General features: G+C 35.3%; 2 protein-coding genes across 4 annotated transcripts in view; one reads left to right on the forward strand and one right to left on the reverse strand.

Annotated features, from left to right (window-relative positions):
- LOC106176873 (putative ATP-dependent RNA helicase DDX46) lies at positions 1-12,687 on the forward strand. Of its 2 annotated transcripts, XM_087005336.1 has the most exons (22): positions 1-159; positions 433-723; positions 923-955; positions 1,134-1,233; positions 1,419-1,646; positions 2,204-2,275; positions 2,592-2,708; positions 3,322-3,387; positions 3,666-3,762; positions 4,219-4,339; positions 4,547-4,722; positions 5,004-5,204; positions 5,323-5,405; positions 5,556-5,720; positions 5,897-6,128; positions 6,390-6,489; positions 6,779-6,941; positions 7,371-7,520; positions 10,180-10,419; positions 10,690-10,866; positions 11,174-11,365; positions 11,882-12,687. In XM_087005336.1, exons 1-22 carry the CDS (start codon positions 143-145, stop codon positions 11,927-11,929), a joined length of 3,069 nt encoding a protein of 1,022 aa, XP_086861462.1. In that variant the 5' UTR covers positions 1-142; the 3' UTR covers positions 11,930-12,687. The 2 variants fall into 2 exon arrangements, with proteins under 2 accessions (XP_086861462.1, XP_086861463.1); XM_087005337.1 differs by lacking the exon at positions 923-955.
- LOC106176872 (intraflagellar transport protein 140 homolog) overlaps positions 12,555-22,913 on the reverse strand; it is a 23,200-nt gene continuing 12,841 nt past the window's right edge. For both annotated transcript variants that reach the window (XM_087005326.1, XM_087005327.1), the window contains exons 20-30: positions 18,788-18,894; positions 18,316-18,411; positions 17,937-18,069; positions 17,469-17,612; positions 17,127-17,255; positions 16,522-16,704; positions 16,053-16,259; positions 15,555-15,767; positions 15,119-15,285; positions 14,466-14,607; positions 12,555-13,957 (exon numbers count right to left, since the gene is read on the reverse strand). In XM_087005326.1, coding sequence (XP_086861452.1) covers positions 13,739-13,957; positions 14,466-14,607; positions 15,119-15,285; positions 15,555-15,767; positions 16,053-16,259; positions 16,522-16,704; positions 17,127-17,255; positions 17,469-17,612; positions 17,937-18,069; positions 18,316-18,411; positions 18,788-18,894 — 1,740 coding nt within the window. In that variant the 3' untranslated portion in view covers positions 12,555-13,738. The remainder of the gene's footprint in view (positions 13,958-14,465; positions 14,608-15,118; positions 15,286-15,554; positions 15,768-16,052; positions 16,260-16,521; positions 16,705-17,126; positions 17,256-17,468; positions 17,613-17,936; positions 18,070-18,315; positions 18,412-18,787; positions 18,895-22,913) is intronic.

Genomic DNA, 22,913 nt, shown 5'->3' on the forward strand with positions numbered 1-22,913 from the left:
CTATATCGTACCAATTTTTGGCATTCACACAACAACGTATTCGGTGCCGGGGAAATGAAATAATTTAAGAATACTGGTTTATGCCTCTTTAATTAGGTGTATTTAACATTTCTATCTAGACTGTAACTTAGATTCATTAAGGATGCCACGTGAAGGCAGGTGAGTTGTCATAATTTATATTAAGATGCCTCAACCTGTCCACAATAAAAACCTGTGTTCTCAGATTTGACTACATCTTCATGACATTGGAAAAGAATTGCTTTGTCTAGACTAGTTTGAATTATTGGTCGATGGAACAGTGTACTTTGAAAAGTATACAAGCTGCTGTATTTGGGATTAAATTTCGGTAATTGTGAAAACGACTTGGTGATTAAATATTTTAGTCTACGTGTTTTATAATCTTTCCTGCTGCATGATCTACATGTACTTCAGATCATACAGAAAGAGGTCTAGGTCTCGCAGTACGTCGCGGTCTCCAGACAGAAGTAAAAAGAGAAAAAGTAGATCAAGATCCCCTAAATCACGTACAAGAAGATCTCGAAGTCGTGAGAGAGTTAGGCGCTCGCGAAGCAGGGACAGAGACAGATCCAGAAGATCACGCTCAAGAGAAAGAACTCAGAGGTCAAGAAGGTCCAGGTCAAGAGATCGAGAAAGAGACAGAGATCGTGATCGGGATAGAGATAAAAACAGAGACAGAGAAAAAGACAAAGACAGAGACAGAAAGTAAGTCTTTCTTCAAATTACAGTCACTGTTTAAATACCAGTTTTTAAAAAGTTAACCTACTCATTTTTTCCTTAAGTATGCAACTTGAAGAATAAAAAGTAGATTCAGTGCTGTTTAAAAATGTAACTTTTTCATATCCTAAATATATGCAGTTAAACTTTTTATGCTGGAAAAAAACACACTCTTAATTCATTTTAGACCACCAGAACCAAGTTTGCTTACCAAAAACAGGTAGGATCACTGAATGTAAATTTTCATGACAATTATGGGTATCTTTCTGGTGCTTTTTTGGGTTGCGCTTGATGTATATTTTACCTCTTTGAGAAGATATTGATAAGAAGGTATCTTGCTTCGACTGTTTAGCGTTAAAAGAAAAAGGGGAAAATTGTAAAGATATCCAATATTTCAGGAGATCGACAAGCAGGGAAAGGAATAAAAAGTCTCGTAGCAAAACTCCAGAGAAAGTTATTGAAGGAGCCATAAAAGTGAAAGATGAGCCCATGGATAAGGTATAGAATGATCTACAGAATTTTTTAAAAACATGATCAAATAACACTGTGCCACAGTGAAATGTCTGTGCCTTTGTCTACTTACTGTTACAGTATCTTTTAATACTCAATTTTATAAATTACTTCAACAGTTTTTTTTATATAACTCGCTGTTTGTAGTCAGTCAGTCTGTAATATTTTTTTAGGAAGCTGAGCAAAAAAGATTGGAAGACGAAATGCAAAAACGAAGAGAGAGGATAGAAAAATGGCGAGAGGATAGAAAGAAAACCATTGTGTTGCCACAAATAAATATTGCCCCTCCTAGCAAAACCTGGAGCTTGGAGGATGATGCAGATGATGAAGAAGAGGAAGTTAAGCAAGAAAATGGTGCTGATGATGAGGATGAAATAGACCCTCTTGATGCTTACATGCAGGTAAATTTAAAGTTCTTACTTGAAGATCGATGTATCAGGATGTATTTTCAATTTCTAGAAGTACAAATGTGACAAAAGATTATTATTATTATTAGACAATTTAAAGATACAGCTCTAAGAGTAAAAAAAAACATTTAGAACAATAGTGATTTACTTTTTTATATTGGAAGTCAGAAGTGTGATAAAATTTATATTCTTTGGCTCTTCTTAAATACTTATTATGGTGATACATTGTATAAATTATATTCTTTTCTGACAGTTGCTAGACTGTGACAAATAATAGATATAGAATGAACATGTGAAAAATATTATAGCTACCATACTCCCTGCAACTCCTTCATAAGTGTGTTTTTGAAGACATTCCATTAAAACTTGCAGTTGATTTAATTTATATGTACAACATTCTTAGTTTTGACTTTGAACTGCCCCTCCTCATTCACATAGTCTAGTTACAAACAATTGCAACAATTTATAATGAGTCAAATCACTATTGATTTTGTTGTCAATATATGAAAATGAACTGCTTTTCCATTTAGTATATTTATTCATGTTTTCAGCAAGTAAATGATGAAGTCAAACATGTGAAATCAAACCTGACAGGAGCTGGCAATCAAGCAGGAACTAAAGGGGTAAATGTTCTGATTTGCTTTATGATATCTTTAGTACTTCAGTTTAGGTCACATTTTGGAAGAGCATTTCAGCATTTTAAACTGATGGGAAATTTTGAATAATTGATACAGAAAAATTGATGAAAAATAAATAGATCACAAAGATGTGTGATCAAGGAATCATAATACAAAGGTTACTTGGTACATTACCTAGTGCATTGAGTCTTTGCTATAAAATACAAATTTTATTTATTTAATTTTCATTCATTTTCTTCTGAATTTGTTTGTGCATCATATACATATTAGATGCAACTCTGATGATGTGTTGTATTTGTAGGCCAGTGTAAGTGAACCTGTGAGTAAAGTGACTTTTGTGACAGCAGTGGCCAAGTCCAAAGATGACCCAGCCAAGAAGAAAGGAGAGTTGATGGAAAGCAACATAGATGCCATGGAGGTGATTTTTTTCAGTGAAACATGATTCATAACCAATATATGTATTCAAGTTGTGTTGAAGTTTTCCTGATATATTTATTCTGTTTATTGAAATTGTTAAAAGTTACATATGAAATGAGTGTAGATTCCCTGAAATGCATATAATTCACTTCTATTAGTTTCTTATATGACGCGAATAAAGTCAACATGCCAAAGGAAAAACCAAATTTATCGCTTTGTCAGTCAGAAATGCACGTTTTCAATTTTCTGGTCATAACCTATTTATCCATCCCTCCAGTTCATGAAAGTCTGCCAAATGAGGCAGTTGTGTACATAGCATAACTGCTGGGTATGCAAAAACAAAAGTATTCAATTCAGGGTTGGAGAAAATGACCAAGTTAATACATAAAGCAAAGAAAGAAAGGAAGCAGAATATATCTGTTCAAATATCATTTATTTGGAAGTATAAGACAGTAGCCTTTGGTATTTTTTAAGTTATGCTATATGCATTTGGTTGGGTTTAGTAGTGGCAATGATTGAACTGTCAACTGCCTCTACATTAGCAAAAGTGTTAAATATTTGCTCATTTGTTTGTTTGGATGCAGTTAGTTATGGAACATGATTCATTGTTTTAGTACTCATCAGAGGAGGAAGAGGAGGGTGTGGAAGAAATGTTTGCAGGAATGCAGAAAAAGAAAAAGGTGAGATTGTTTATCTGTGTAACTGTACCACACCTCTTTAGTTATTTTATATGTATTATTACAGTTTCTATTATGTGCCTAATCCAGCTGATCCTTAGTGTAAAATGTTGAACAAAATGCAGCAATGGGCAATACATCACTCTTTCAAAATGTGTATGAAAGAATTAAGCAAAATTAAAATAGAGATATTTTCAAATTGATATGATACTGAGATGAGCTTTTTACATGACTGTTTATATCATATAATATCATATATCTCTGTTGTTTATCTTTTAAAGGAATTTTTGGCCATAGATCATTCCAAAATATACTATGGACCTTTCAAGAAAGACTTTTATGTTGAAGTGCCAGAACTGACAAAAATGAGCCAGGAAGGTAGGGCATGATGGGTGATCACTATATCTTAGACTGGGTTCCCACAGATTTAGATCGATCCATCTGGGGTTTCATGCTAAATTGCTGTCAGCTTCCAGCAGCCGAGCGCGCAAGAAAGTTAATTTCCCCCTGGGGTTTCATGCTAAATTGCTGTCAGCTTCCGGCAGCCGAGCGCGCACGAAAGTTAATTTCCCCCTTACAGCTTTTAGTAGGCAGGACAGACATTTAAGCTGGTAAGCAGACAGCAATCTAGTGAGACTCCCCAGGGGGATAGTTGGATCTAGATATCTGTGGGAATGGTCTCTTAAAGGTAGCTTTCCATGTTTGTCTGATGTCTTTCCCTGACTGTGACTGTTTTTGTGTATTTTACTAGTTAATGTACATTTTTGTATTTGTATTATTTACTGCAGTTAGTACCAGTTCTTGAATTTTATATTCACATTCTTTTCCTTTCAGAGGTAGATCAGCTAAGAGATGAGTTAGAGGGAATTAAAGTCAGGGGCAAAGGTTGTCCTAAACCTATTAGGAACTGGGCTCAGTGTGGTGTGAGCAAAAAGATCATGGAATGTTTAAAGAGGTATGCAATTTACTTACGCAGTGTTTTGTTTTTCTAACACACGCACACTTTCTTGCACGCATGCACACTGTACTTACAGACAAACACACTCATCTTCCTCATTATACTAAATACAAAAAGTATCAGTTTTCTTGCACTCCATAGAAATACAGTTTATTCTTACCAGTTCCATTGGTTGATATTTCAAGATGTTTTACAAATCTGCAGGTATGACTATGAAAAGCCCACCCCAATCCAGGCTCAAGCCATCCCTGCCATTATGTCAGGAAGAGATGTGATAGGGATCGCCAAGACTGGTAGTGGGAAAACTCTGGCCTTTCTACTGCCCATGTTGAGGCATGTGCTGGATCAGCCACCTTTGGAGGAAGGAGATGGATCTATAGGTAAGACACTGGAAAAGGATGAACAGTCTGTGTGATGGTTTTTAGGTCCTTTTTTTCTGTTTATCAAAGTGACTCCTTTTTTTGGTGTGCCTTTTGACAATATGTTTTTAGGTTCTTAATGAAACATTTTTTTATAAATTAGGAAAAAATAAATAACAGGTATTACCTGTAATTTAGTCTGAGCAAATGAGACCTGAAGAATTGTCACTTTAGATTGAAGTTATTTCTTGACTCAGATGTAAGTTTATGAATATTTTCATTTTTGTCATCTTTTTTTTCAGCTATAATTTTGACTCCAACTAGAGAACTAGCCATGCAGATTACCAAAGAGTGTAAAAAATTCACCAAAAACCTTGGCCTGCAGGCAGTGTGTGTATATGGAGGAACAGGTATCTCAGAGCAGATAGCAGAGCTGAAAAGAGGTGCCGAGATCATTGTATGCACTCCAGGAAGAATGATTGACATGCTGGCAGCTAACAATGGTGAGAATAGATAATATGACAAGGACCATGAAAAAACTATTTCTGGATTAATGTGTGATTAATAGAATTTTATTCTGTCTATATTCTAGTGAAGACATCAATTTATTGCTCTTTTCAGGCAGAGTTACCAACTGCCGGCGTTGCACATTTGTTGTACTGGATGAAGCAGACAGAATGTTTGATATGGGCTTTGAACCACAGGTAAGATATCTAAATGAAGAACAGAACTAACAATTTGATACATTGCTCTCATTACATGTGTTGGTTTTTGACTTTAGTCTGTAAGTAGATGGGGAAGCTTACTTGTATCAATATTATGTTTCACCATTGTTTTTCCATTTCTCTGATAAGGTGATGCGCATAGTGGACAACATTAGACCAGATCGCCAAACTGTGATGTTTTCAGCCACGTTTCCTCGCCAGATGGAGGCCCTTGCCAGGAAGATCCTTACCAAGCCCATTGAAGTCCAGGTTGGAGGAAGAAGTGTTGTGTGCAAGGATGTAGAACAGCATGTTGTGAGTAGGAACAATGTTTAATGGCAAAATTTTTTCCCTTAAATAATGTACATTGCTCATTAGTTTGACAGGTTTAATTTGACATTATAAAATATTTTTCACAAATTTTATTTAAGTAATGAATCAGCTTGATTTTAAAGTCTTCAAATACTCATGATAGTCTGATTTATATCTAGGTGGTCATAGATGATGACAGCAAGTTCTTCAAACTGCTAGAACTGCTGGGGGTCTATCAGGAACAGGGCAGTGTCCTGGTGTTTGTGGACAAGCAGGAACATGCTGATGAGCTAATGAAGAACCTGATGAAACACTCCTATCCCTGTATGAGTCTCCATGGAGGTATTGACCAGTATGACAGGGACAGCACCATCACGGACTTCAAGCAGGGGAATGTTAAATTGCTGGCAAGTATTATTCTGATTGTATTACTTTGTATGAACACAACTTGCTCTAAAGGATAATTTTGGTGCCATTATTTTCTGCTTTGTTCACAAAGATTACCGTGGAACATAAAAGACTTGAAAAGTTATGCCATGGTATGTTATGTACTGGTTATAGAATTATTTGAGTATAATCACAAGGTGATTTTTTTGTTATCCAACTGATTCCAACTCTGAAATTGAAGAAATTAGAATTGACTCATTTAATTTTTCTATCTTTTACAGGTAGCAACTTCAGTGGCAGCTCGTGGCTTGGATGTGAAGCATCTTATATTAGTGGTTAATTATGACTGTCCCAATCATTATGAAGACTATGTACATAGATGCGGGTGAGTGCTTACAGTATGAGATATTTAAAATACTTATTTTAATTTCTTGCGAAGCCATGGAAAGAGAAATGGAATTTATCCACCAGAATATTTAATTGTTAGCTTTTGTTATGAATTATTATTTTTTTACATTGTTAACTTTCCCTATTAATCTATTCAACTGTTTAATATCTGGTTTCATATTTTTAAATATTGATTAATTGTTAATGAAATTATTTGATGTACATATTTCTCTTTCTTTTAAAATATCTCATTGAAATTTTCTATACATTTTATTTTACCACCACAGGCGAACTGGCCGAGCAGGAAACAAAGGTTTTGCGTATACCTTTATCACCCCTGAACAGGAGAGGTATGCCAATGACATCATCAAGGCACTTGAACAGTCTGGAGCTGTGGTGCCTGCAGACCTGCAGAAGTTATGGGACGATTACAAGGCTAGAGCAGAAGCAGTAAGTGTCAGAAATTTACCCACAAAATTGAGGTATCTGTGTATTGATGTTATTTCTAGGACAATCTCATTGTAAAGATGTTAAGGTTTTTTTCCAATGAGGCAAATGACGTAAGATTTTTTAAAACCTCTTTATGTTGTAAAATAGAAATGTTATTAATGAGTTGAACATCTTGGATGAGGTGTGGAATACTTTCTCTACTATTGACACATATGTTTTAATAACAGCCCTGCATTTTTTCAGAAATAGGGAATTATATTCATCTCTTAATTATTTTTAGTGTCTCTTTTTGGAAATTTTATGTACTAACCTGAAATAAGTTGTTTGAATATTTAGATCACACTTAACAGACCCATTGTGTTCAATTTCCAAATAACCTTTCTTTACTCAACATTTTCTTTCAAAAGTAATATTTTTGTCATATATCAGGAAGGCAAAAAGATCAAGAGCAGCAGTGGCTTCAGGGGGAAAGGTTTCAAGTTTGACGAGACGGAGGCCCACCTGGCGGACGAGAGAAAGAAGTTACAGAAAGCTGCTCTAGGATTGCAAGACTCAGATGAAGAAGATGCTGGTATTGATGTAAGTTTTTTGGGTTTTGAAAATTTGCACCAATAACTGAAATGATATAGCATGGCTGAAGAAAGCAAAAAAAAAAAAATGTTCCATTTTGTTTCTTTAAGTTGTAAAAGTCATTGGTTATTTATTGTACCACCAGCGTAGGCGCTGGAGGTACCCATGGTTTTAGTCCCGACCCGTATGTTCCGCCGGCTCCTGCGGCTCCGCCGGCTCCTGCGGCTCTTGCGGCTCCGCCGGCTCCTGCGGCTCCGCCGCCAAGTCACCGTTACCGCTTCTCCTCCTAGACGGTAAGGGCCCCTTAACCCATCTCTTGGATTTAGGTCACCTATAATCTCAACTCGTTCCACGTAAAATTTGGGCTTTGTCGGTATTGGGGTATAGGTGTGGCACTCATTGCAATGCACCCTTGTCTAAAAATGGCAAAATTAAATGCTAATTATCTACCCTACGGAAGGAGTTATGGGAAAAATTTCTACAGACAGCTTTCCAAAAGTCATATGTGTAGATTTCAAATATGCCCTTGGATTTGACCTTTGACCTTTATTTCAAGGTCAAACGGGCCAAAATTTTCAAAAAAATGAGATTTTTTACAAAAAAAATTTTTTTTGCCCTGTTATTCAGACACCACACTGACTTAACCAATAATATTATTGGAAAGTGTTACCCTTCGGGTCATCTTTCATCTCCGTGAATTTGGGGTCAATCGGTGCATTTTCACGGGAGTAGCGGCCATAAAGTACCGAAACTGAAAACTGTCTCTAATTCGGGAACCGTTAATGCTAGAGACCCATTCTTTTTTGCATTTTGTAGAGCATGTAAAGCCCAACACTTGGGGTGATCTCCGTTTTTTTGTATTCCATACGGTTTTCAAGTTACGCTGTATCAAAAAGTACATATTGGTGGTGAAAGCAAAATGTGCAGTACGGTAATGGATAATAAATTTTGAACTCTGGAAAAATAATACATAAGGCTTGGCAAAGCAGACAACTTGTGGTCAAAAATGACATTATTTCATAAAATTTGAACATCTGGAACTTCAGAGCATCTCCTATTTTAAGAATTTTGACCAAAATGATGTTTTCTTTATTTTAATTAATCTTTTCTGTAGGAAATTTATGGCACATTATGGTAACTCCAAAATTATAACATTTAGTCCCTTATATCTCCAAAACTGGCAGAGATAGGTCCATAGTTACTATTGAAGTTGAATAGGAAGTCATATAGTGGCAATCTTACTCTGACCTTGAAATTGACCTTTGACCTACTTTTCACCATGAACTGAACTTTGCAAATTTTGCTTCCCTTTTATCTCCAAAACTGGCAGAGATAGGTCTATAGTAACTATTGAAGTTGAATGGGAAGTCATAAACTGGCAATCTTAATGTGACCTTAAAATTGACCTTTGACCTACTTTTCACCATGAACTGAACTTTGCAAATTTTGCTTCCCTTTTATCTCCAAAACTGGCACAGATTGGTCCATGGTTACTGTTGAACTTGAATAGGAAGTCATATACTGGCAATCTAAATGTGACCTTAAAATTGACCTTTGACCTACTTTTCACCATGAACTGAACTTTGCAAATTTTGCTTCCCTTTTATCTCCAAAACTGGCAGAGATAGGTCCATAGTTACTATTGAACTTGGATAGGAAGTCATATAGTGGCAATCTTACTCTGACCTTGAAATTGACCTTTGACCTACTTTTCACCATGAACTGAACTTTGCAAATTTTGCTTCCCTTTTATCTCCAAAACTGGCAGAGATAGGTCCATAGTTACTATTGAACTTGAATAGGAAGTCAAATACTGGCAATCTAAGTGTGACCTTGAAATTGACCTTTGACCTACTTTTCACCATGAACTGAATTTTGCAAATTTTGCTTCCCTTTTATCTGTAAAACTGGCAGAGATAGGTCCATAGTTACTATTGAACTTGAATAGGAAGTCATATACTGGCAATCTAAGTGTGACCTTGAAATTGACCTTTGACCCACTTTTTATCACGAATTGAACTTTGCAAATTTTGGTTCTCTTTTATCTCCAAAACTAGCGAGATAGGTCCATAGTTACTATTGAAATTGAATAGGAAGTCATATACTGGCAATCTATGTGTGACCTTGAAATTGACCTTTGATCTACTTATTATCATGAACTGAACTCTGCTAATTTCTTTCTCTTTTAACTCCAAACCTGGCAGAGATAGGTCCATCATTACTATTGAACTTGAATAGGAAGTCATATACTGGCAATTTACTGTGACCTTGAAAATGACCTTTCACCTACCTTACGATGAACTTAAATTTGATTGTACCATTTTTAGTTTCATATATTTTTTGCATATATTGAAAATTCTTGTTGATTGCAAGTTTACAGCTTGTCAAGCACAAGACTGGTGGCTGTGTCCCTTATTTTGTGTATGTAGGGGTCTATACGAATGCGCTTGCTCCAGCTGGTGGTACAATATTCGGAGGCGGTATCGCCTCTCTGATCCTCTAGTTCTTTTTGGACAGAGTATGTTGTCAGGTACCGAACCCCATTCATAACAAAATGCAGATGTTTAAATTTTTTTCAAGACTTTTTATAACTATAAAGTAATTCCTGTTCATGAATTCAAGCACATTTACCCACATTCTACAAACCCCATTCTGTTTCTGTCTTCAGATTGACCAGCAGATTGAAGACATGTTTGCCAGTAAGACCCGAGTGACCGATGTCCACCAGCCCATGATTAACCAGCAGGCCCAGCCCACTGCGTCCAACCAACAGAAACTGGAGCTGGCCAAGAGACTGGCCTCCATGATCAACAGGCAGAAAAACCTGGGAGCGGAGGCACAAGATATTACACAGCAGGCTGCTGCATCCATCTTACAGGGACTACCATCTCAGGCACCTCAAGTCTCTGTAAGAAGAATTATTGTGAAATTTATTTAATTTTAGGCATATTTATTTATAAATGATTTTTCCTATGTGTCTTATTTTAGAAAAATAATGAAGAAATTTAACAAATGTTTTAAAGGTTATAAAATTTTATTCTACACAAATTTGAATGAATTTGGGTGTCACTTAGACCATCATGTTGTAAAGTTAGATTTAGTAATATTACCTTCAGCACTTTGAGGTACTAAAAATACATTGTAGTAGAATATATACAGTAGTTTTATCTTTATTCAGGCCAAGACTATAGCAGAGCAGATGGCAGAGAAGATCAATGCTAAGATAGGGTACCGTCCTCCTGCAGAGGAAGAGAAAGAGGGACAGGAGCAGCAGGGAGAAACATTTAAGAGATATGAACTGGAGCTGGAGATCAATGACTTCCCACAGACTGCCAGGTGGAAAGTCACCTCTAAGGTAAAAGGAAATTATAATATAAGAACCCAAGAGAAGAGGGGAGGGGTTACATTGTTCTTAGGATTCCCCTACTAGTTCTTTACGCAGATATTCCAAGTTAAGAAAATAGAAATAGGAAAAACAATTATACATTTCCCAGTTCTTACATTCACTTGCTATAACCCTGCTTCTGCAAGTGCTTTGCCATCAGTTTATATGGAAATTTGTTTAGTTATTACAAGTGTCATAACATTTATGACAAAATATATGCTGGCAACCTGTTCCACTTGATGTTATGATAACTCTTTCTTGGTCTTGTTGATATTAGGAAGCCCTGGCTCAGATCTGTGAGTACTCAGAGGCAGGTATCACAGTGCGTGGGACATACTTCCCTCCAGGTAAACTACCTAAGGAAGAGGAGCGCAAGCTATACCTGGCTATAGAGGCCACCAGTGAGCTGTCCATACAGAAGGCTAAGACAGAGATCACCAGGCTGATCAAGGAGGAGCTGGTTAGACTGGTGAGTGAATGGACATTTTGTCCCAGTGGTCAACATCTTATTCTTATAATGGTTGTTTGATCCCTTTAGAAACAAGAACATGAGAGTTACCTGTACCTGTTTTTGCTCTTAAAGGGATCTCACACAATCATTTTATTAATGTGTAATAGAGCACAGAAATATTCATAGTTTTATATTATTATTATTATTATTATTATTATTATTATTATTATTATTTTGGCAATCTGAGTAGTGTAAAAGATAAATTGAAAATGGCTCTATCTGCACCCTAGCCCCCCGTATTGTGTTATTTAATGGAGACAAAGATTATTGAAATTCTCACATGTTGTTGCAGCTGGTTTATTTATCATTTTCAATCTCCAAAAATATTGTAAGATGTATGAGAAATTTAAATACGTGATACTTCAAGAACAGTATGTCAATTTAGAACAAAATTTTAAAATTAAGCCAAATAGGATGTTGTAAACAATTGCTCATATCAGTTATATTATCAGTGTATTCTTCTTATTTTTTCAGCAAAATTCTTATCAACCAATCAACAGAGGCAGATACAAGGTTCTATGATAAGGTTGGACAGTGCAGAAGATTCTCCAGCAAATCTACAGGAATTTTATTTTAAAATTCTCCATAACATTTTTATAGAAATATATACTTCACATATTTCAGAATTAATATTTTGTAGATTAATGATGTGTGCATACTGCCCAAGTTTGACTGATCTCAGTTTCCTACAATAGGCGAAATCCAAACTGTGTTCTTCAAAAATAGCTGCAGAAATGAACTTCAGAATTGATTTTATTTGTGTCTTTTTATGATCATTTAGGGGTAAGGATGTCCCGGTATAATTTTATTGGATAAGATCCACAAGACTAAAAATATCTCATAAATCTTACTTGGCGTCCAGATGAAGACTTATCATTGTTTGAAGATGATTTGGGCTTTGTAAACATTTGATTTTATTGTGTCATGTAGATAACCAGTGCACAGGAAAATATGTAATAAAATGTACATATATAAATCTAAGCATTATATATATTCATTGGATATGTGGGTCTCATCAAATAATATTCTAGGATATATCATATAAGCCCTAATTTAATAATAGCATTTGAGACTTCTAAGAAGAGGAATGATTCTTTAATCTCTAAAGCTGTTTTTATTCCATGTGCACATCATGAAAAAGGCTGTCTAAAAATTAAGATTTTATTTCACCACACTTGTAAACATTTGTATTTACAACAAAATTTACAATTTTATATTTACACACGTCTTGAATAGTATTTGTAGAATTTGTAGATTTATATAAATGGTAGTAATATTGATTCTTCATTTCATCCTTACGGCTATTCATGAGTAGTTGTGACATATTTCACAAATGAACTACTACTTCTAAACAAATTATCAGAAACTTGATCAAACATTATCTCCAATTTCAAGGAAAAAAATCAAGAAAATGGATTGCCATATAACTGATTTTAAAGTACATTTAAAAGGACATAAAACATTTAATAATGAAGAGCACTTGTGTTGAAAATCCACATAAAATGTGTATACAATATGACTGACATGAGATCAGGATAATTTAAACATCTATAAATGTTTTCATAAAAACAAGACCTACAAGCCTTAGTCTGCAGCTACAACTTTTGCTTTCCTTTCACTCCTCATATATTTCAATTTTTGTTCCTTCCTTTGTTCAGCATTATACTGTAGTGTACTTTAATTCTTATAATCCCAAAAAAGTCCACCTGCACCCTTCTAACTCGTGGTGGAAAATTTTGAACCTTTCAAGGATTTCCATTTAACAAAATATATTGTTTTCATAGTAGAAAAAAGCAGCCAATCAATAACTGGCTCATTCAACTTAAAATCATTATTGTTTTTAAAAATATACACATTGCAGTTCATTAGAGGTAAAGAATGAGAGATAAGCTTTAAACAAGAAGTCACAGACTTCAGGATTCAAATTGTTGTTCTTATAAAAGTCCACTTATGTGCTATCATGAATACCACTGAAAATGGTGAAATGCCACCCTTTTCAAAAAGGACGTATTTATGGACGGTGTATAGAAGAACATCACGTGCACAAAGTGCATTATGGACATGGATTGAAAACTTTTATCAAAATGGTCCTGGCATGAAAATTCAATTTGTTTTTATTTACATACCTGGGTGGATGGTTTCAGCTAAATTCCAGTTAAATTAAACTACAATAAATATTACTTTAAGAAATAAACACATCAGCAGAAAATCAGCCTCTTCTTCCACAAAGTTGATCATCCTACTCCAATAATGAAAAACTCTTAACCTCGTAAAGGCAGATATTTATTCTTCCACAAACTTCATGTCCTCTTCATCTCATAATAAAGACAACTAATCCTCAGTGAAATCAGCGACCTCTTCCTCCACAAACTCTTCTCCATCCTCCTCTGGTGATGCGCTACGAACTCCATTTGTCCTCTCAGCTCCGATACCACGTCCTAGTGGAATGTCCAGTGCCTGATGGATGGCCTCTATTGTCCTCATGTTTACATAGTATGCCATATTGACTGTGGGAATCTTGTTGCGCATCTCCTCCATAGTTGAGTAAGCCTGTGGTAAATATTTATATCTTATAAGAAATATCACTTATTATTTAGCTCTTTAATTCATAAAAAAAAAATTGCAAATGACAAGGGGAAATACCTGTGGAGAAAAATGAAATCACAAATTATTCAAATTATGACTTTGTCATAAGTAATAAATGCACATATCGTATAAATAATCTTAAAACCAGTTATCTGATGTAACACTTCTTTTGTTATATTGACACCAAATCATTTGTTTCAAACCTCCCCATATCAACAGTTAATATTTAATATTTTTTTCTCAAAAATACATTTTGAAAGGCTTTGCTCTACAACATAAAGCGGTCTTGTAAATTAATACAATGTCTTTGTTAACGAGAACAACTTTATGGTTTTTAAACAGTAAATAAAGATTAAAAACTTATTTATCAAACTAATGTTTCAGTGAAAATGATTTTGCTCAAAAAATTAAATAAAAATTAACACCAGTGGTAATGCTAAAACTACTATGTCAATGTTATGGCTATTCTTACAGCTTTCCATTTCTCCTTCCTGGCATAGTGTTCAATAGTAAAACCATAGACATCTCCCATTCTGACAGCACTGTCCAGGTCTGGGTCCTCTAGCAATACCTGACACTGCTTCACTGCCTCATCTGGATCTTCATCATACACTCTGGAATTGGTGATACTTTTATTTATCAAATATTCTAAAATCATCCACCCATGTATCACTTTCACCTATTCCATTCATGAAGCATAGGTCATGAAGGAACCCTGTGCACAAGTGATATTTCCAAAAGAATTTTTCTAAAAGGTGATATTAATATAAAATTATTTAAATGGTTGAACTTAATACAAAAAGATAAGTAAAATATACTTTTAAGTATGGTATTAAAATACCATAAATGTTGAGTAAGGGTGCTTTCCCAGAGATTTAGATCGATCTAAAGATTAAGTTTTAGATTGACCTAACTCCCTGGGGGTTCAAGCTAAATTGCAGTCAGCCGAGCGGGCACCATAGTAAATTACCCCCTTACAGCTTTTAGTAGGTGGGACAGACGCTTAAGCCGGCCAAGCTGACAGTAATCTAGTGAGACTCCCCACAGGGATAGATTGATCTAAAAATCTATGGAAATGGGGTGTAATATTTTAAAAACAGTATTTGTACAATAATATCCACATACCTTCTAGCTTGCACAAATTTCTTAATGAGATTTATCCTCTGTTTAAAAGCAGCCAGCTTTTCCTCTTGCAGAGACTGGTTCTTCATCTTTGCCTTGGCCATGCACTTGTAGGCTTCGTTTAAGGCACCCAGAGCTTTGTCATAGTTCTGGTATTCATCAATTTCAACCTTATGGAGAAAACATACCTCTCAGTCTTTGCACACATTTTGACATGCATTTCTAAAATTCAGTTCATAACAGAATGGAAAATAAGTTATTGATGTTTAGGAAATGACCCTTTCCACTGCAGTCAACTCCTTTCCAATTTTGTAGAGGAATACTGTGAAACTAATTTATTATACTTTCATGACAAACAGTTCTTCTGTATTATAAATAAAAGTAAAATGCAATCATGTAAATATTTTATCATATCTATATCAATACAACCAGTTTTTACCTGTGCACAAGCATCATAAAAGCCTGCCAGTAGATCTAGTGCCCTGCCTTTGGTGTAGAACCCGATGATATTCTTCATGATTTCTGGGTCTTTCCTCCAGTCTAGGGACTGCAAATAGTTGGCTGCCATCACGTAGATCTCCTTCTGTCTGGACACTCCAGCAAAGAACACTATCCTTTCTGTGTCACCAGATTTAAGGAGTGCTTTCATGGCCTGTACAACAAGGGAAGGACAATATTAACTTATGGGAAGCAGGCTTTAGATATTGATTCCAAGTAAAAAGATGATATAATTAGTGTTTTCAGAATAGATAAATACAAACAATCCCGTGAATTGAATAAGGATAAGATAAAGAGCTCACTCTGTGTTTAAAAAAAAACTTTCAAAAAATAGAGAAAATTATGCTTTTTGTTAAATACTACAAAAGTAAATGCTCACTTAACATTTACTAAGTTTACTTTTAATTGTCACTGTGGAAAGAGGTTTCATAGCTCTTACCTTAATCTTATTTCCAGCCTGTGTGTATTTCTTTGTAGCTATGTGATACTGTCTTTGTTGCAGGCAGATCTCTGCAATTCCCTCCAGTACTTTGGTTCTCTCCTCTTGTTCATTTTCAGCCATGGCTTTGGGTGGGGTCAGTTTCTCTCCCAGTTCCTCCGTCATGGGCACATTATGCTGGGCACACAGTTTTAATGCTTCCCAGTACTACAACAGTTATAAAGGTTAAACAGGGTTAAAATTGAATGAATGATTTTCCAGAGCTACAATATTATTCGTCTGATTATTTACCATTCACTTACATAAGTAACAGATATGTAAAGAAAAGAGGCTGTATCAGATTTTTTTCTTTACATTATGCAAAAAAAAAAAAAAAAAAAATACCAGAACTTCTAAAGAAATGAAAGCATGTGAGAGTCACATAAGTAAAAAAAAAACAATAAAATGAGATAGATAAAATTGGCTTCACCCTCTTTCCAATTGCCAGTAAATCCACAGCTCTATCATTCTGTCCATTTTCCATGAAGAAATCAGCACAGCGCTGTAACAGTTCAGGGTCTGTCTTCTCATCCAGGTCCCCAGCAATGAGCTGCAGAGCACCAAACTGCCTGGTAGTGAAGGCCAACTCTAGTGCTTTGGAGAAGTTGCCAGACTGAAGTAAAAAGAAATCTGTCAGTTGTGTTGTTGAATGATGTGCAAAAAATATAGTAAAGTTGGTTATAATTATAAAACAAAATAACCAACAAATGAGAAAAATTGCCAAAAAATTACCCATGCTATTCTACTCAAATATCATTCCCATTAGAACTTTATAAATTCTAAATTAATCTGTCAGTGAAAAGTGAATATCATTTTTGATATTTCCACCAAAGAAAATAGATGTCTTACTAATTGGACTGAAGCATTTCTATTATGTAGCAAAGTTTAAATTAATGATAGAGTGAGCTTAGACTGTTTTGTGCCTCACCAGACTCACACCCCCCACTCTCAATCACTCACTCTCCACCCCCCCCTCCCCCCCACCTTCCACTATCCCATCTCCCTTCACCATTTCATTCACAGTTTACTACTTACCTTATGGTACAGCATGACAGCCTTGTCCTGGCACCCTGGCTTGTCCTCATAATACCTGGCTGCCTCCATCATGTCATGTGGGTTACTTAATAAGGCCAAGTTCATCAGCTGATCTTCTAGGCCATTTTCCTTAAATTTTGCAAAGAAATATTTGTGTTAATTACAAATGGTCTTTAATGATAAGGTGGACATTAATTTTTAATGTTCCATGAATCATTATTTGGCATTCATTAATTAGTTTTTAGTCAGGGATATGGAAAAGGAATAAAAGGAAACATTTCATTGTCAAACTTTATCTAAACATTTCAATTTAAAATACCTAGCAGATTATGACTGCCATACCTTGCAGAGTCTGATGGCATTTCCATATGCCTGTGCTCTGGTGAAGAAGTGGATGGATTCCCTGATGTTCTCCTGGTTTTCATACTGCCTTGCCAAGTGATAACATGCCGCTCTGTCACCAGTTTCATTGCAGATTTCTGCTGCCTGGATGTCAAGTAATTATATCAAGATAAAAACATGGAAGTTCATTTTATACTTAGTGATGTCAATTTCTTTTCATTGTGAAAGTAACTTATTCATATTTAGACAAGATTTAATTTGTACATTTTATGAAAATATATAGCAGAAAATGGAGATTTAAGGACAGATATGTGTGATGGAGGGCCTAAGAAAAATGTATCCTTTGTATTTTTTTTCTAACATAAGTTTACAGCCTGGAATATGGTTCCTTTAATATTCTTATTACTCTCTTTAATTCAGTGAGTTGTCAGTAACATACAAGTACATTAAAATCAAAACATTCCCCACCTTGTCCAGGTTACCACAGTAGCAGTAAACCCTGACTAGTGATAAGAAGTCCTGAGCTGCTTCATAAAACTGAAGAGCAGTTTCCATTTCCCCTGTACTCTCCATGTATTGGGCCCACCACTTACGCAGTGCTCTGAAATGAAAAGATTACACCATTATTTCCATTTATCAGTAAAGTGGAAAATGATCTAAATTAATAACATGCATTTGGACAACTCATTTTAAATGTGCTTCAAGTTTTTTTTCAGATGAAAAGAAATAATTTCATAAGACATTTTTGAAAGGTCATTCCACTTCTTCCTAGTAACAAGAATCAACTGCTTATGATTTCTCTTTGAGCGTTTATTCTATTAAACAATTCAAAAACAAAAGCACTTACTTGTCTTTGGTCCTCATTATGTATGCTTCCAATTCAGAAGTTTCTTCAAACAGCATCCTTGGCACTTCAAACCTGTGTGTATCTGACTTTTCAAAGCTGGAAAAAAAATGGGTTGGATATTAAGAACATAATGGCGGAGTTATACCATAATATCATCATCATTACCATCATCATCATTATAAGATCCACTTGGCAAGACTATACAGACATTAGTTGTATTACTAGCAATAATTTAAATATCTTCAAAGGCAATAAATTCCTATGTACATTTGGCAGAGGTGACAAGCATATACATTTACCAAATAGAAGACTTGACAGGTAATGATGACTATATTTCAAGAGCATCCCACCTTTGAATAAATTGAACAAGATTCTAGGCCTTACAAGTTACAACATAAATCTTTTCTCAAAAATACTTGTTGTATACAATGACTGATAAAGATTGCAGACACCTTTAAAGAAGGGGGCTTACTTTGGAATGGCAGCTTTGATGTCTCCTTTGGCCTCCAAATACTTCGCATAGTTGTAATAAGTTGTCCTCAAGTGAATTCTGTCATACATTTCTGCAGTTTCTAAAGCCTGTGGGATAAGCATTGTCCGAATTGTGAGATTAAATGTAAACCCAAACACAAGAATTAAACTAGAGGATCAGAGAGGCGATACCGCCTCCGAATATTGTACCACCAGCTGGAGCAAGCGCATTCGCATAGACCCCCACATACACAAAATAAGGGACACAGCCACCAGTCTTATGCTTGACAAGCTATAAAAATGCAATCAACAAGAATTTTCAAAATACGCAAAAAATATATATAACTTAAAATGGTACAATCAAAGTTAAGTTCATCGTAAGGTAGGTCAAAGGTCAATTTCAAGGTCACAGTAAATTGCCAGTATATGACTTCCTATTCAACTTCAATAGTAACTATGGACCTATCTCTGCCAGGTTTGGAGTTAAAAGAGAAAGAAATTAGCAGAGTTCAGTTCATGATTATAAGTAGGTCAAAGGTCAATTTCAAGGTCACACTTAGATTGCCAGTATATGACTTCCTATTCAAGTTCAATAGTAACTATGGACATATCTCGCTAGTTTTGGAAATAAAAGGGAACCAAAATTTGCAAAGTTCAATTCATGATAAAAAGTAGGTCAAAGGTCAATTTCAAGGTCACATTTAGATTGCCAGTATATGACTTCCTATTCAAGTTCAAAAGTAACTATGGACCTATCTCTGCCAGTTTTGGAGATAAAAGGGAAGCAAAATTTCCAAAGTTCAGTTCATGGTGAAAGGTAAGTCAAAGGTCAATTTCAAGGTCACATTTAATTTGCCAGTATATGACTTCATATTCAAGTTCAATAGAAACTATGGACCTATCTCTGCCAGTTTTGGAGATAAAAGGGAGGCAAATTTTGCAAAGTTCAGTTCATGGTGAAAAGTAGGTCAAAGGTCAATTTCAAGGTCACAGTAAGATTGCCAGTACATGACTTCCTATTCAACTTCAATAGTAACTATGGACTTATCTCTGCCAGTTTTGGAGATATAAGGGACTAAATGTTATAAATTTGGAGTTACCATAATGTGCCATAAATTTCCTACGGAAAAAATTAATTAAAATTAAGAAAAGGTCATTTTGGTAAAAATTCTTGAAATGGGAGGTGCTCTGAAGTTCCAGATGTTCAAAATTGATGAAATAATGTCATTTTCGACCACAAGTTGCCTGCTTTGCCAAGCCTTATGTTTTATTTTTCCGGAGTTCAAAATTTATTATCCATTACCGTACTGCACATTTTGCTTTAACCACCAAAATGTACTTTTTGATACAGCATAACTTTGGAGATAAAAGGGAAGCAAAATTTGCAAAGTTCAGTTCATGATGAAAAGTAGGTCAAAGGTCAATTTCAAGGTCACAGAAAGATTGCCAGTATATGACAATCGGCAATCCTCGGCCAATTCCGCAAGCTCCATACTAACCTCTGATGTGATAGGCGGAGAAATATGCACCAAATCCATGCATTTTGTCCGCCGGAAATGCCTTCTCACTCAATCGATCATTACGCTCATAAAGATGGCTGTCAATATCCCTGATTTTTATGATGCTTTACAGTTTGCCAAACAATGCACTAAGATTGACTTTGATTTAAAGGATAAATAGATACAGGCGTTGAAAGAATTAGGTTTAAATTAGCGCGAGGTTGAAAGTAGTTCCTTCCCAACAATCAACAATCAAATATGGCTGCCTCCGTATTACGTCCGAGGTTATTGTCGAGTGCGGAGACATCCGAGTAGTTCCGAGTGAGTATATGATTTCCTATTCAAGTTCAAGAGTAACTATGGACCTATCTCTGCCAGTTTTGGAGATAAAAGGGAACCAAAATTTGCAAAGTTCAATTCATGATAAGACATTTAGATTGCCAGTATATGACTTCCTATTCAACTTCAACAGTAACTATGGACCTATCTCTGCCAGTTTTGGAGATAAAAGGGAAGCAAAATTTGCAAAGTTCAGTTCATGGTGAAAAGTAGGTCAAAGGTCAATTTCAAGGTCACATTTAGATTGCCAGTATATGACTTCATATTCAAGTTCAATAGAAACTATGGACCTATCTCTGCCAGTTTTGGAGATAAAAGGGAGGCAAAATTTGCAAAGTTCAGTTCATGGTGAAAAGTAGGTCAAAGGTCAATTTTAAGGTCACATTTAGATTGCCAGTATATGACTTCCTATTCAACTTCAATAGTAACTATGGACCTATCTCTGCCAGTTTTGGAGATAAAAGGGAAGCAAAATTTGCAAAGTTCAGTTTATGGTGAAAAGTAGGTCAAAGGTCAATTTCAAGGTCACAGTAAGATTGCCAGTATATGACTTCCTATTCAAGTTCAATAGAAAGTATGGACCTATCTCTGCCAGTTTTGGAGATATAAGGGACTAAATGTGATAATTTTGGAGTTACCATAATGTGCCATAAATTTCCTACGGAAAAAATTAATTAAAATAAAGAAAAGGTCATTTTGGTAAAAATTCTTGAAATGGGAGGTGCTCTGAAGTTCCAGATGTTCAAATTTGATGAAATAATGTCATTTTCGACCACAAGTTGCCTGCTTTGCCAAGCCTTATGTTTTATTTTTCCGGAGTTCAAAATTTATTATCCATTACCGTACTGCACATTTTGCTTTAACCACCAAAATGTACTTTTTGATACAGCGTAACTTTGGAGTGTAGGGAAGCAAAATTTGCAAAGTTCAGTTCATGATGAAAAGTAGGTCAAAGGTCAATTTCAAGGTCACAGTAAGATTGCCAGTATATGACTTCCTATTCAAGTTCAATAGTAACTATGGATTTATCTCTGCCAGTTTTGGAGATAAAAGGGAACCAAAATTTGCAAAGTTCAATTCATGATAAAAAGTAGGTCAAAGGTCAATTTCAAGGTCACATTTAGATTGCCAGTATATGACTTCCTATTCAACTTCAACAGTAACTATGGACCTATCTCTGCCAGGTTTGGAGTTAAAAGAGAAAGAAATTAGCAGAGTTCAGTTCATGGTGAAAAGTAGGTCAAAGGTCAATTTTAAGGTCACATTTAGATTGCCAGTATATGACTTCCTATTCAACTTCAATAGTAACTATGGACCTATCTCTGCTAGTTTTGGAGATAAAAGGGAAGCAAAATTTGCAAAGTTCAGTTCATGGTGAAAAGTAGGTCAAAGGTCAATTTCAAGGTCACATTTAGATTGCCAGTATATGACTTCATATTCAAGTTCAATAGAAACTATGGACCTATCTCTGCCAGTTTTGGAGATAAAAGGGAGGCAAAATTTGCAAAGTTCAGTTCATGGTGAAAAGTAGGTCAAAGGTCAATTTTAAGGTCACATTTAGATTGCCAGTATATGACTTCCTATTCAACTTCAATAGTAACTATGGACCTATCTCTGCCAGTTTTGGAGATAAAAGGGAAGCAAAATTTGCAAAGTTCAGTTTATGGTGAAAAGTAGGTCAAAGGTCAATTTCAAGGTCACAGTAAGATTGCCAGTATATGACTTCCTATTCAAGTTCAATAGAAAGTATGGACCTATCTCTGCCAGTTTTGGAGATATAAGGGACTAAATGTGATAATTTTGGAGTTACCATAATGTGCCATAAATTTCCTACGGAAAAAATTAATTAAAATAAAGAAAAGGTCATTTTGGTAAAAATTCTTGAAATGGGAGGTGCTCTGAAGTTCCAGATGTTCAAATTTGATGAAATAATGTCATTTTCGACCACAAGTTGCCTGCTTTGCCAAGCCTTATGTTTTATTTTTCCGGAGTTCAAAATTTATTATCCATTACCGTACTGCACATTTTGCTTTAACCACCAAAATGTACTTTTTGATACAGCGTAACTTTGGAGTGTAGGGAAGCAAAATTTGCAAAGTTCAGTTCATGATGAAAAGTAGGTCAAAGGTCAATTTCAAGGTCACAGTAAGATTGCCAGTATATGACTTCCTATTCAAGTTCAATAGTAACTATGGATTTATCTCTGCCAGTTTTGGAGATAAAAGGGAACCAAAATTTGCAAAGTTCAATTCATGATAAAAAGTAGGTCAAAGGTCAATTTCAAGGTCA

The sequence above is a fragment of the Lingula anatina genome, chromosome 2 (genome assembly GCF_051362555.1).
Source record: "Lingula anatina isolate TDL-2025a chromosome 2, LinAna3.0, whole genome shotgun sequence".
Classification (NCBI taxonomy): Eukaryota; Metazoa; Brachiopoda; class Lingulata; order Lingulida; family Lingulidae; genus Lingula; species Lingula anatina.

Excerpts from the sequence above, each read along its gene's own strand:
- LOC106176873 (XM_087005336.1), top strand. Across the intron at positions 2,709-3,321 it reads GCAACATAGATGCCATGGAG|TACTCATCAGAGGAGGAAGA; the intron begins GTGATTTTTTTC and ends TCATTGTTTTAG. Across the intron at positions 5,406-5,555 it reads ATATGGGCTTTGAACCACAG|GTGATGCGCATAGTGGACAA; the intron begins GTAAGATATCTA and ends TTCTCTGATAAG.